Source organism: Pezoporus flaviventris, unplaced genomic scaffold (assembly GCF_033815535.1).
Source record: "Pezoporus flaviventris isolate CSIRO_AGI_PZ_B2104156 unplaced genomic scaffold, CSIRO_AGI_Pfla_v1 ptg000040l, whole genome shotgun sequence".
Classification (NCBI taxonomy): Eukaryota; Metazoa; Chordata; class Aves; order Psittaciformes; family Psittacidae; genus Pezoporus; species Pezoporus flaviventris.
This window is the reverse complement of record NW_026892588.1, coordinates 5,520,519-5,535,067: the sequence shown is the minus strand read 5'-3', so window position 1 is coordinate 5,535,067 and position 14,549 is coordinate 5,520,519. Positions and strand designations below refer to the sequence as shown.

Here is a 14,549-nt window from a genome sequence, read left to right as displayed (position 1 = left end):
CAGGAGCAATATGAAAATCACAGGTGTTGCATTCCAGAGCATTACTGTTCCTGAAGAACAAAAGCAGTTTGTGTACTATAGATCATTTTCTACATGTAGGAAATTAAGATGTTATGGTCTTCATTCTGCACTGTTTTGCCACATAACACTATTTTTGCCTAGAGCGACTAAAAGAGCAAAGGAGTGGCCGAGATCCACCAATCTCTGCACCGATTGTGCTGACTGGCACCTTACAGCATCATGTGTCAAAGTGCTGTAGAGTTAAGTGATTTATTTACTGTTTGAATGTAACTTTCAGCAACCAATGTGCTTGGCAGCCTGCATCCATCCCTCCATAATCCTCTGCCTACCTAATTTCAGCAGAGACGAACTTCAGCTACTAGCTTTTGCCCACAGAGGAAACGTTTCTTTGCTGACAGACCCTGCTTTTTGTTTCTCAGGAGCCAGAAAAAGAGGAGTTGTAGCAGCCCATCCAAAGCAAGCCACCTTGTGGCTCTATTGGCCAGACTCACCTGCATGCCCGATTTGAAACTATTTTAATTCACAACATGAAAGACCAAGAAGGATCATGGACTAGTTAGAAGCAGAACCTATACCTTCACAAATGGGCAGTGCTGTCCAATTTCCTTCTCTGCAAATAATTTCGGGAGGGCCAACAATCAGGAACCCCACATCACACTGGTAGCGAATTGTTTCACCAGGCTCATAAACGTCCTTGCTTCTGCCTTCTGTCTGAGCATTGGCAACTTTTGGAACACTTCCACATGGCATTTCTGTAAAGACACAGAAAGCTGATGCTTGTGCTAGTGTGATAGACATACAATTGCGTGTACTGTTTGCACCAAACAGATGCTTTAGTGAGCTTTTTCTAACATCATCATAGTCATCTGCCAACAGTGGATTTCATGTAATAGGTAGCATGTGGAAGATTAAATAATCATTCCTCTAAACAGGCATGGACTTCAGCCACTGAAATATTTAGATCCTGTTCCTAACCATGCCAGGCAAAATTTTAACAAAGAAGTCTTCTGTCCCCTACTACACTGAAGAGGTTTCCACCACTGAAGCACCAAAGCAGCTCCTAGGCTTCAGTGTAGTAAACAGAACCTTGCATTGTGAGGATGTGTCCAGGGTCCACCTGGCAGAGATATGAACTGAACATAGCTTGCATGAGTACGAGAGAAAATTTAACAGCTAAACTGAACTTAAAAAGTCAGTTTTATATCCAGTCAGAACTGCTCTGAAGACATCCATGATGCTGATAAGATTCCATTGCAAAATAAGGAGTTACTGGCACTTACTATTGAACCTCCTGTTTCAAATTATTACTATCTCATGGCTAAATGCACTTCAAAAAACCCAAGTATTTGTTGATATTACCCAAGCACGTAGGAGCTGAAGTCCAGTTTCCCATAGAACACGTTATCTCTGATGGTCCGTCTAACTTGTATCCAGGACGAGAAGTATAATTTAGTCTGGCACCAGCCAGATAAATTGTTTTCCCTTCTTTTTTAATTTTTAAGTTTTGATTTTCCAGCCTGGGATCATCAGCGCATTCTATGGGTCGTGGTGGAAAACAGGGTCTTTCTAAAACATATATGTAGAAAACAAAGATGAATAAATGTAAGACAATATCCCAATGGCATGTGCCATCTTAAAAGTGGAAAGAAAAAGAAATAACCTAAACTTAAATTAATTGGCTTGAAAGGACGATGAAGAAATAGATAACATACACAGAGCCAAACTTTTCTCTCCTTCTCTCCTTTCCGTTCTATGTGGGGTTTCTCTCTTTTCCTTTCAACCAAATTAAAGCCATTTCCAGTTCAAAGCAAAGAGATACAGTTACATCTTTGCATGAAGAACAGGGAACATTTCATAGGCAGAGAAATAGAAGAGACATTATCTTGTCTGGGGACACTGAAGGTGAGTTTCTAGAATGATAGCCATTACGTTTTTCCACCATTCACAAAGTTACACCAATGTTCTGAGGAGTTTTGTGATGACATGAAAATCAAAATCAAAAAGAGAAGAGAAATGATGAAGTATTAGAATGTATTTCCTGATACATATAATGGATTAAATTTCTGTGAAGCTGAAAAAACTGAAAGAGAAATCTCAACTCCAAACCAAAGTTTGCTACTACTATAACTAAAAAATAATACTGATATTTTCAACATGACACTATTAAATGCTGCCAGTAAAAACTGTGCCAATTCATTCTGCATCATACTAAACAAACAAATAAACACACAGCTCTTGAGGGTCTGCCTGAAAGTTGCATTTCCCACCTCAGATAGGTAAGTCTGTGTACATGAAAAGATTTACTCTCCAGCAGTTGGTTAACTGCACTTTCTTTAGCAACTTTGTTCTATTGCTTTTCTGCAGTTACCTGTTCATGATAATATTAACATAAACACTACCATTCCCCTGTTAATGATGATGGTAAATGCATAACACACAAATTCATAACAAAATAAATAGGAAAAAAGAATCCACTACTGACCCACACAGTGAGGTGGTGATTGCCATTTCCCTTCTATACATGTTATTTCATTCATGCCAACGAGCTGGAAACTCTTCAGACACGAAAAAGCTATTTTACTCCCATTCTTGTAGTTTCTTCCAACTGTTGTCTGTTGAGCATGAGGCAGCTGAGGTGGAGGTGGGCATGAGCTTTCCTCAGCTAAGGGGACATACTCGTGTTATAACAAAACATAAGATAAAGTAGAATGGTTCATTGCAGATTACAAGACAAACAACCAGGAAAACACTGGCAGTAGATAATACTTCAGTAGCTATCTCAAGCTTTCATTTATATTAATCATGATCATTTTGCTCTGCTTCAGAAACGCCAGAGCTGCCTTCAGACGCTTATGTGCTTTCCTACTTATAGAAGACCGTTGCCTACACCAGTTAAAGCTTGAGCTTTTTGTAGTCCTTCCTTTCCTTTACAAACAGCTGCACACTCTTGTGTGCTTTCTATGTTCCTCTCTATGGTGAACATAGGAAAACTGGACCAGCTCTTGAGGTTCTTGTTTCGTTTTGTTTCACTTTGTGGTTTGTTTTTTTTCTTCAGACTTATCTGGTAACAGAGCTAAATAAGAATCACAAATGGAAACAAAGAAATAAACTTCAGTTTTGCCACTCAAGGAACAAAGGGCTGCTCCTACCAAGGTAGAGAAAAAGGGAGGGAAGGAGGTAGATCTCAGAAGATCTGGAGGAGACCTCCGGCAATTGGTTTGTTGCTTCTAGTGGCTCCAGAAAACTTGTTTTTGAAATTGAATGCTCCCTTGAGTGACTGCCTCTCTGTCTACTTCTCCCACTTCTATGCATCATTTCCCGTAAATCTGGCATAATCAAAGCAGGCAGTGAGGTGATGATTGTTTCACAGTCACGCCTTCTACAGGCAATATTCTGCGAAACAGGGAAAAATAGGAGGAAATTGAAAAAAAAAAAAAGGCAAAATCAGGACTAGAAAAGCTTTGAGTGCTTCCAGAAAATAAAGGAACTTTGGCCTGAGCTTCAGCTATGTGCTACTCTCATTTGCACCACAGTAAAGACCTTTTGAAGAACTGAGTTTAAATTTGCCATTGTGTCTTTCCTCACATCAGAAGTGGCAGTGACAACTGTTCCACTATCAGAGTACACATAACTATGTCTGGCTCACTAAAGCCATGCATCTCTAAACCCGGTTAACTGTTTAAATGATTGCCGTAATTATTCATTACTATCCCTTAGCATATCACTGAGTAAGCACACATACAAGTGTATATGTAAGCATTCCTATATCAGACTAGTGACACAGCAACGTTAAGGAGGTTTAATAATAAGCATTTATCATTCCTCCATAAAAAGAAGAAATTGTGTGCAAATCTAAACCCATACCTGTACATTCAATCTCCGGTAACCATCTTCCAGACACGCAAGCTGCATTTTTAATCTTTCTGTCACCTGTTGTACATGTGTAACGTATAACTCCAGGGGACCCAAGCTCCTTTTTTGACTTGCGAAGCTCAATACCCATTGGAAGAACACACTGAGGGGATGGATCTGAAAAAAAAATCAACAAAAAGAGCGAAAACACCAAAACATACACATGTATTCTGTGATGAAGAGGTCATCAGTTTCCTAATGCATGTCCATGTGAAAGAGTTATTTTTTTTACTGTACTGTGAGATAACCCCTAAGATACCTAGATTACAGTAACAGAATGATTGCTTGCTCCAGATGTCTAAAGATGAGGCTGCTCCACCTCACACAGCATTGATTTTTACGCTGGCAGTTTCCCTTTTGTTGAGTGCAGTAAACAATACAAAACCTAATAATCCTTTTCTTCCCTAAGACTATAAAATGATAGTAAGATGAGCAAGAAGCAGCTTGTAGAAGCAGGAGCATAAAGGAAGTACTACTCCACATTGTATATGTATCAGGTTATCAATCTCCTGTGGAAGTGTTGCTAAGTCATAACTGTGTCTTAACGCCCTCTACCAGTGATTCTGAGAGTCAGAACACAAGCTAATTGTGAAAGCTCATCAGACCGTCTTTTGTGCCTGATTCAAACCTCAGCGTAATTGTAAATAAAGGCACAGAGGTCTCAAATCACTGATGAATATAAAATGACTTCAGAATAAAGAAGGAACCTAGAACTGAATATATGCGTTCTGTTAAAGAAAGACAAGCAATTGGCTAGAGTGATTTTTCACAGGCAAGAGTTACTCTTGTCCAGTATTGACTTTTTCTTAAATTACTGGCTCTAATGTAATTTTTTTCTTTTTCTTAGGAAAAGGCTTTGGTCTATATCTTTGTAAAAGGCATTATTTTCATTCAACTTATGCACTGCAAAACTAAATGGAAATATGTGAAAAAAGAGAAAACTACTGACGAAGCGAAAAGGACTAATCCACATAAAAATGGTGAGGATGAGATAAGCCTAGCACACTTTGGTTACTAATGTAATTTTTAATTCCCAGTAGGGTTTCAAAAATCAAAGTAGTACAAAGAGACATGAAACTACAAGTAATTAATGCAGCAGGCATGCTACTTTATTGCAGGTATGTCCCAAGGCTTCTGAAAGGTTGTTACTAGGGAGGAACACTGGAAAATGGGTAAAAGCCACCATATACCAAGGATGCACACCTGTACACCTATACTTGATTTTACCCACTGTGCAAGTGTCCATTCCCTTCACCAAACCTACTCAGAGTGCTTACAGAGTTGTAGGTGTGGAGTCTTTCCAGGATGAAGGACTTAGTTGAGATGCATGAAACTATAGTAGCTTTGGCTATGAATCGCTAGCTGAAATCGTTCAACTTTAAAATAGATTTATGTTTCACTCAGATCTGAAATATTACAGAAATATTATGTATGGATGTAGCATACCAACACAAAGCGGTAAAGGCTCCCATTCCCCATTAAGACATTTTATTTTCATTTCCTCAGAATTGCCAGCGCCTTCTTTACATCCACACATTACTTCATCACCATGGGAAAACTGCGGCTGGTCTTCCTGATGGAGAACAACATTTGGAATAGAGGAAGGAGATCCACATGGCATTTTGTCTTCTGTTGAAAACAGCAGAAGTATTCCACAATAATACTGGAGTCATATATGAATACTGAAAGAACTTAAATAAAAATAACTATATTTGCATTTCATGAGGCAAACTTACTCCCATTAATTGTAACAGCAGCTGGAGTACGTATGTCCTTTAGTCAGTGTGCTAAATCCCTCTCCTGTTTTTTCCCTTCCTTTTCCATCACTGTGGTAACTCCACAGCATGCTCCACAAGTACCTTCGGCTAACAGTAATTTCCCCAATCTGTTTTTCATTGTTATATAAACCCTAAAGTGTAAGAAAACCTTCAGTTAATCCAGCTCATGTGGATCCCTGAGTGGGATCAATCCAGCTCACCTGGATCTCATCAGTCAAAATTATATTTGATTATACAGCTACACATTTGTAATGTGCACCTGCAGTTAGTACTATTACAAGAACTGTAAATCACAGTATCATCACTTAGAGGGCTGCAGTGCTGTCACCTCTGTGTGACAACAGGAAGGTTCCTGCTTTGGGCTGTCAGTGTTGCAGTGGTAGTGACAGCACACATTAGGGCAGCAAGTGAGTATTGAGTTTTTTTGAACAGGAAAAAGTCACAAAAGGGGAATAAGGGCGTATGCCTGCTCTGGATGAGGGAGAGGGAAGACCCATGATAAACTCAAAAACTGAATCTGAACTCAGGTTTGGACCCCTCTTCTTTCAAGCCTCTGCTCCATGCTAAACAGTTTTAATCAATCAGTGTTGCTCATGGAAGATGTGCCAGAATGCATATGTATAGGGACAGAGTACATCAGTCTATAAAACCTGCGCCTTTTATTGGTTGTGCTGTTAGATCATCCTGTGCCATAAGAATGCCCTGAATTACTTTCTGTATTTACAGATTTTCTGCTTGAATACTCCATTCTACTTTAACTCTGAGACGCTGTCTGAACAAGCAAAGAGTAGTTTTGCACAAGCAGTTTTTTAGCTCCTGTCATTGACACTGGTACCCTCACGTTTGATGTACGCCACCTAATGACATCACAGAAAGTGGGTACTTTCTTCCAGAAAAGGGGGTAAATAAGAGAAAGTGTGCATATAACAATTGCAATTGTATACTATAAATTGCTTGCATTACATAGATATTCTGTACTATTTATATATTTATAATTATTCTTTCTATATTACGTATTTATTTTCTTCCTATAATCACAGCAATTATTTTATTGGACTGCTAAGATTTCAACTATATTACTAATAAGGTTTTGGCTTTACTACATAGTGTGTATTTACTTTTCAGCCATAACATGATTTTGAACACAATGTATTATACCTGCAAATATGTAATTTTATTTGTGAAAATATCTGTGAAGTATTAGCCCACAGTGAATTACAGACTTCTCACAAGTAGGAGTTACATAGATTACCAATGCAAGACGGAGGAGATGACCACTGCCCATCAACACATTCTATTTCCTTTGATCCAACCAATTTCAGTTCACTGTTGCATTGATATGTCTTTCTGTCCCCATGATGAGACCGTTTCACAGAGGCATCAGCAATACTTCCATTGGTAATCTCAGGTGGAGGTCCACAGCCTTTGGCATTCACTGAAATCAAGAGATCAAATCTATGTTCTAACATACTAACCCAGTACTTTTAGCACAGTTTTATGTGAAGTGCTACATAAAATAGATTGAACTTGTAATTTAAAGTTAAGAAAAATCAGTAGAAGAGGTTAAACAGGTCATTGGCTTATGTCTTTGAACATCTGTATTTGTGCTGGGCTGGAGATCATAAACAGATAAGCATCATCCTGGCTCATTATACTCTCTTATTTCCATGTATTGTCAATTGCCTGCTATGATAAAAGAAGTGATTGATAAAACTAACCCAGTTTTTTAATAATAACTAGCTCTGTGTCAAAACAGCTGTCTCCAAAACAGCTTTTTTTCCTTTCAGTGTCATGTGATCAAAAAAAGGTACAGAAGGTATAATATCTGATGAGTATCAACGTTTAGGCAGTGGCATAATGTAGCACATTTAGGATAAAGTAAGAGAGGACATTACTCAGACTAATCACTCCTGGCTGCCATGCTGCACATTATTTATGCTTTAAAAAAAAAAATAAGTAATTTTTCACACATTATAGTCAATAACCTGAGCAGAATTTTGTACAATTCATTTACCAGCTCACTTTCAGTTCTTGCCAAACTTCAGCTGGTGTAACTAAAGCTAACTGAAAGTTCAGCACTGAAAGTTCAACTGTTCAGAATCTTTCACATAAAACAGCAAAACACATGAAATGATCCAAAGTTCCTGCCCTTTTAGAGACAAAGATGGGATAATTTTTCCTGGGAGCAAGACTGGTTTATAGAAGGTGTCCACAGAAGACTTTAGGACCCAAGCATTTTCATCTATTTCCTACCAAAGTTAACAGAATAATTACCTTTACACACAGGTGGTGATGGAAACCATCCGAAGTAATAGCACTGAGTAGAAGCAGGTCCCACTCTCACGTAATTGTTTGTACAGGTAAATTTCACAACATCTCCATTGCGGTATTTACCCTTCTTGGGAGAAAAGTCTCCATTGGGCAATGTCAGCATTTCACATTCGATTGCTACAAAGACAAAATATTTTAACATATAATGTGCACCTTACAAAAAATAGACAAAATGCTAAACAGAACAAACAAAAAATAATCTTTAAGAAAAAAGCTTCACAAAATATATAGAGAATTACGTAAGTACAACAATATTCACCAAGACACTGGGGCTCTGGATTCCATTCACCATTTATGCCACACCTTGCGGTACCAGTTGGCATATTATTTGCAGGTCGATACCCCTCCCAACATGCATACTCAATTGTATCTTCAGGCATGAACACAGTTCTATCTGCGTGGTAATTCAAAATGTCCACATGAGGTGCTTTACATGACTCTGTGGAATAAAACAAAAGTTAGCGCATTTTGTGATCCAGAAACACCATTCTTTGGAAGCACCATTTCTGTAGGTGCTTTAGTGTGTGCTAGCCTACTGAACTACTCAGTATATTTGAAACATTAGAAGTTCTGCATTGTCAAAATATGAATGTAGAGTATTGTATATAGCATATTGATAATCTATTGCATTAATTTTCAGAAATAGGTGTGTAGAAGTAGTATCTTGCATAAATAGTTCCTCCTTAGATTCACTCCCTTTACTACGTATTTTCATTATGATTGATTGGTGTCATAGCAAACAGTTTGCACTCTTGTTCCCCACCATCATTTGTGAGCAGGGTAGGAAAAAAAGGCACAAAATCCTAGGTAAAGGCAACCTAAAATAAAAGGACAAGATATCAGCTAAAGCTGGTCAATATTACAAGCCTTGGTATGATAACACAGGGAGATTAAGTCTTGTCTTTCCTACCCATATTCAGGAGAGGAAGAAGACCCAAAGAGAATAAAGGCAACACCAGCATGGAAGCCTTTTCAGGTAAAAGCACACAGGTGTTTTTTACAAATGGATTTTTTGACACCAGGGCAGCCATACACATAGTGCTTTTTATGCAGGATAACATATTTTTAAATAATGAACCCCATTTTTCTCTAGTTTGGTCACACTTGAAGAAAGTTTATGGAAGAATCCCTTGGTTCACAGGCATTTCTTCATAAATCTTCCATTTGCGCAAGGTGGGAGAACTGGGAGTAAATTTGGGCATATGTACCTTGTATCAGGTAAGAATCACTCGTGAGGTCAGTGATTGCCACCTACTTTGTACTACAGAGGTGCAAAAAGACAGCTCGACAGCTCGCCTAGAAGACAGTAGATATTTTCCTGCCTTTGTCACTCCCTTTACGTATTCTCATTTTACTTCCTGAAGCCCCAGAAAAGTCAATCTCTGGAGCACCAGTTGCTGGTTTGAGTCTCCCTCTGCTCAGTGAAAATTGTCTCTAGATGACAAAAAGCTCTGTACATCATGTCTGTGCCTGTGATGGTGACAGGGAGCTCTGAAGACTTTACACTACTCACTGCTGCACTTGGGAGCTGGCGTCCAGCCATTCTCTCGACACTCCGTGGCTCCTGTTTCTCGTAATTCTGGAGTTACAAAGCCAGTGCGACAGCGGTAGTTGACTTTCTCCTGTATATTATATTCTCTCTTTTGCGAGGAGAAATAGCCATTGTCAAAATAGGCAGTCTGGCACTTTTCTGAAAGAGACAGATAGAATTTGCTGTGAGGGTGGTGAGGCACTGGAACAGGTTGCCTAAGGAAGTTATGAATACCCCAACCCTGGCAACATTCAAGGTCAGGTTGGACAGGGCCTGGTCTTGTATTCTGAAAGAAAACTTTCACAGTATGCCAAATTCCTTACTAATAAACCATTCTATGAAAGAGTTTCTTCATTTTCAGAAATCAACACCACAACAAATAGCAATATTTGACACTAGAGAGTCGAGTAACTCAAGACAGGGAAAAAAACAACCACTTTGAGGAACTCTTGAGGATATATTTCACTGCGAGGAGCAGAGTTAACGATACTTTAGTGCAAGAGCTGCAAAAGTTTAAGCTCCAGATCAGTTTTGGGGGGTTTATGTCAGTGATACCCGCAATAGCCTAGGAATCATAAGATTTTATTTTGCTGGCTCATTGCTATCTCAAGATCTCGGTGGGAGGCAGCATGAAACATTCTGTAGTCAGTGCCTCTTTTAGGGTGGAATTTTTTCCTAAAAAAATTTTTATAGCTCAAGAGAAGTCAGGTTGAATTTTCTTTCTATGAAACCATTATCTAAAGTATTTAAAGTCACTGTGAGACATTCTAGCAATTTCAAGTTTGGTGCAAGTTAGGAGCGAAAGCTGGAGTTTGGAGAGGTAACCTTCCTATTCCCCCACCCTTCCAGTATGGTGCTGACTAGAAAGGCAGCAAGAGAAACAAGGATCAGGTGGCATGGTGGGAGGCTGAAAGGAGACACATTACACGTAAGTTGTGCAAGGGGAATGATGACTCTGTGTTATATTACTATGTTAGAACAAGATTTCACTACTGAAGACAAAGAGACTATGGCTGACATCCCAGAGCTTACAGAGACCTGAATGAAGCACATGTGGATGTTTTACAGGGTTACATTGTGCACATAGTGAGCGACCTCAGCTGCATGCAGGGAATGAGCGCCGCACGAGACAGTTGAGAGAATCACAACATTGCATTCCAGTTGTGGAGCACCTAGACTTAGAGTGGTGATGGATTAATATAGGTGATGTGACGATAGATTTACTGGCTTTAGCTAGAAATGGCAACAAAATACAAGGACACTCACTTTTACGGATACATCTTGGACGAGGTGACCAGTCACCCTTTGTGCATGTGACTTCCCCATCTTCATGTTCAGTCTGATAGTCATCATTGCAGATATATTTAACTCTTTCACCCTCCTTGTAAATGCTTTGGCTACTTGAGAAATAACCATTTTCCAGGCGTCTGACTTGACATGTTTCTAAAGAAGGAAGGTAAGTACCTTTAACCACAGTTCGTTTGGCAGCAAGAAGCCAGGTAAATTAATTCTTAGGAACACAGCAAAAAACAGCCACCCTTCTGTAGCCTTCAACCCCAGAAGACATTCGCATTCAAACTGAAATGAAAGCATGTTTTGCTGCACTGCCTTAAGACTGATGAATCACATCAACAGGAGTGCAAGTCACTACATAAGGTGCTATGAAGTGGTCTATTAAGCAATATTGCTTACCTAGTTGCTCATAAGCAAGCTCAGCTAACTTCAGTGCATCTAGAGTCATATACATGAGCTCTGGATAGTCGGCTCTGGCTGAAAATGGTGATGTCTACCCTGAGTGATTTTCAGCACAAAGAAGATGGCTGAAGCAATACTGCAGTTATAATACTAATACTGTTACAGTCTGGGTGCAGTTCCAGGGGTCAACTGAAGCAGTTCTACTTTAACAAACTGTTCTTTGTTCCATCTTGTGCTCCATCGGCACAATTTCTGATGCACAGACCTTTGATAACTATGACAGAATTGAGCATATAATGGAAATGCACTTACTGAAGCATTTTGGCTCTGGAGACCAGCCTCTTTCAGAACAGACCATCCGAACCCAGTACCTTCCACTCGGAGTTGAGTAACCAGTATTGCAGTGGTAATCAGCGTGCTGCCCAAAACTCATTGGAAAGTAATAGCTTTTGTAGTACTCCAGTGAGTCAGATAACCTGCCGTTTTCTATAGCGGGGTAGTCACAGGGTTTCTCTTGAAATAGAATTTAACAGCAACAATATCAACACATGCACGACAAAATGCTCAAGGCACAATTCAGATTCATCATCATCAACTGAGTGCTTTCTGAAACCGACAGACGCAAGGCTGCACAACTTGGCAGATCCTAAGGAGCGCAGGAATAATCACACTCTGCTTCTGGTGTCTTTGTCAGTGCTTATGCCTGTGTTGCTCCCCTCCAACTCCAATGGAACCAACAGAAATCCAGCTAAATCTGAGTATTTATTCTATATGGTGAGATGACACTATCTTTGTAGAATACAAAGAAAAGTCTCAACTAAATTTACTATACTGACCATGGTGGCAGCCCAGACAGCTAGCTCACATATACACACTGAACAGTGGATTCTTAAAATTGAGATGACTCCTGTCACCACTTTAATTTGTAACTTTCAGGATCCTGCACCAAAAGTTCTTCCTAGCTCTTCTCTCTTCTCATTTTTATTTTAAAACTGTAATGTTTTTCTTTTGTTGTCTCATTTCCTCAAAAGAACTGACCTTTTTCAGGGACAAGTCAAGGATAGAAGGGGAAGATTCCCAGAAGGTTTCATTCAAGTTTACAAGGGTGCCCTACTCGGGTATGGCAAGTAATTTCCTCCCAAAGCCAAAACCTTCATGCTGGGGCAGGGGAGATCACCCACTGGACAGACCATTCAATAATGAGTGGTCTCAGAATGACACCTGAGTTTTAGAACCCACAAACATATAGAGAAAAGTTTAATACAGATACTAACTGCACTTTTTTGGGAGTAATTCAAATAATCTTATCCAAAGGTTCATCCCAAGACAGATTTCAGCAGGGTTTCTTTCAGATTCTAGGTTTTCCTCTTATTTTTAGGGACCAAAGATCAATGAGTGATAGCTCACTAATTATCAAACTACTTCCTGATTTAGTTATTTAGTCATTAATACTGTGGCTACTGGGCAAAACTATCACTGTAGTTAAGGGAAGTTTAAGCCAAGAAAGAACTCATCAACAATCAAGAATATCATGCTTTGTTATCTGACAGGCTATAATAGGTAGAATAAAACTGTGACTGTTCATAATATACTAACATGCAACAGCACCTAAAAGTCTAAAACTGTGATAACTATGATGAAAGATACCTTTCAAACATTATCTATGTTCTGTTTTTGCCTGGATGCTTTAATACTCACTATGCTCTCTTACCTTAACTGGCATGCTACTCCTCAGGTGGGCCATAAACCTTTCTGACAGGGAGCTGACTATAGCACATTTTAACACATACTTTACAAATGCAGTAATAGATAATACCTGTGTTTATAACATAATGTAAGTGTAGATTATACCCTTGTTTCTGCAGATGATTTTTCCACCACCAAATGAAGCTTTACATCACAAAGAAGCACAATGAATAAGCAGCTCGTTTCTCATGCTTCTTCAGTTTTTCTCTTGACCTCCTTTTTACTGAAGTATTTCCAACAATGCTACACATTGAGTCTTTGTTCATGAGAGCTACTTACGGACACAGCCTGGATCAGGCACCCAGCCATTCTTGGTGCATTCAGCTGTGCTTCTGCCAGTCAATGTTTTAAAATGATATCCGGGATTACACTGTATTGTGATTATATCACCTTCTCTGTAGTTGTCTCCTGGAGGTCTAAAGTCCCCATTTGGAATTCTTGGGGGAGAGCATATAATCTCTAAATAAAAAGAGAAAAAAGTGGTTGCTAATTTGAAGAACATGTTTATACTTACTGCATAAGTTCTTATTTGCATAGTATATTGACCATAACTGCATAAAATTGTTAAAAAGATGTTTCTTAGGGAAAAAAAAAGGTTACATTTCTCTCCCACTCTTAGAAACATACAGTGCTGTAAGAGAAGACTGACAGCTGTTACCAACGTAGTGCTAATTAGAAGACTAAACTGCAAAGAGAATGGCTCGAGCAAGAACTAGAAGTGATCAAACTGAATTTGATTCATCTTTTCCAGAAGGTCGTTTTTCAGCTGGAGCTCAAAATGACCTATGTTGGGCTCACTCACAGCTCTCCAGGGCTGGTTAATGAACACTGTCCCAAAGGAGGACAGGTTCATTGACAGGTTATAAATGGAGAAATAACTGTACTTCTAAATTAGGAACTGATCCTTCAAAGAGTGTGTGATTAAGATTAGGGTCTTGCACTGACAATGGAAGTGTTTTGACAACTGAGAAAACATGGGAATGCTGTTGTAAAAAGCCCATGGTATCTTTATGCTTGGAGAAGCCAAGAAAGCATATTATTTATAAACCAGAGCTTCAAAAATACCACTAACACACTCAGGGCTGGGGAGGAATGACTATAAAGTAACTACAGCTTGGTCTTGCTGTGGAGTGAAGGTGAGTGAATCAGCTGTATGCATGTACTGCTGAATCATCTAGGTTCAGCGATAAGTCCGGTAGGATCCAGAACCAGTGTCTGAATATGCCCCAAGTATCTTTGCCCAGCGTATCAGTGCCTGGGAGAATGTTTTATTTCTGAAGAGCAGCATGTTGCTAAATTGTAGGCAATGCATATTAATTAATATAATTGCTAATCTTGATGCAGAAAGGTCAAGAACTGAGTAGGCACTATGACTACTTTATATTTCTAAAGGAGTCTTCCTGGAAGAGGTCCCAGGAAGGTGGGTGGCACACAGCAGCCTACAATGTTGCCCTGTTGCCAACATTTTTTTTCCAGTTTCAAACATTTGGCAATTCCTTGAAGAGAATTCAAGCCACAACTGATTTCCACCAAAT

General features: G+C 39.2%; 2 protein-coding genes across 4 annotated transcripts in view; one reads left to right on the top strand and one right to left on the bottom strand.

The window, feature by feature from the left end:
* Positions 1-14,549, top strand: part of F13B (coagulation factor XIII B chain) — a 323,209-nt gene that overhangs the window by 32,597 nt on the left and 276,063 nt on the right. The window lies entirely within an intron of this gene.
* CFH (complement factor H) overlaps positions 1-14,549 on the bottom strand; it is a 30,293-nt gene that overhangs the window by 2,950 nt on the left and 12,794 nt on the right. For all 3 annotated transcript variants that reach the window (XM_061465539.1, XM_061465540.1, XM_061465541.1), the window contains 12 exons: positions 13,294-13,473; positions 11,581-11,781; positions 10,840-11,016; positions 9,556-9,732; positions 8,302-8,481; positions 7,986-8,159; positions 6,964-7,146; positions 5,380-5,562; positions 3,886-4,050; positions 2,504-2,683; positions 1,381-1,587; positions 597-773 (listed from right to left, as the gene is read on the bottom strand). In XM_061465539.1, the coding sequence (XP_061321523.1) occupies positions 597-773; positions 1,381-1,587; positions 2,504-2,683; positions 3,886-4,050; positions 5,380-5,562; positions 6,964-7,146; positions 7,986-8,159; positions 8,302-8,481; positions 9,556-9,732; positions 10,840-11,016; positions 11,581-11,781; positions 13,294-13,473 (2,184 nt within the window). The remainder of the gene's footprint in view (positions 1-596; positions 774-1,380; positions 1,588-2,503; positions 2,684-3,885; positions 4,051-5,379; positions 5,563-6,963; positions 7,147-7,985; positions 8,160-8,301; positions 8,482-9,555; positions 9,733-10,839; positions 11,017-11,580; positions 11,782-13,293; positions 13,474-14,549) is intronic.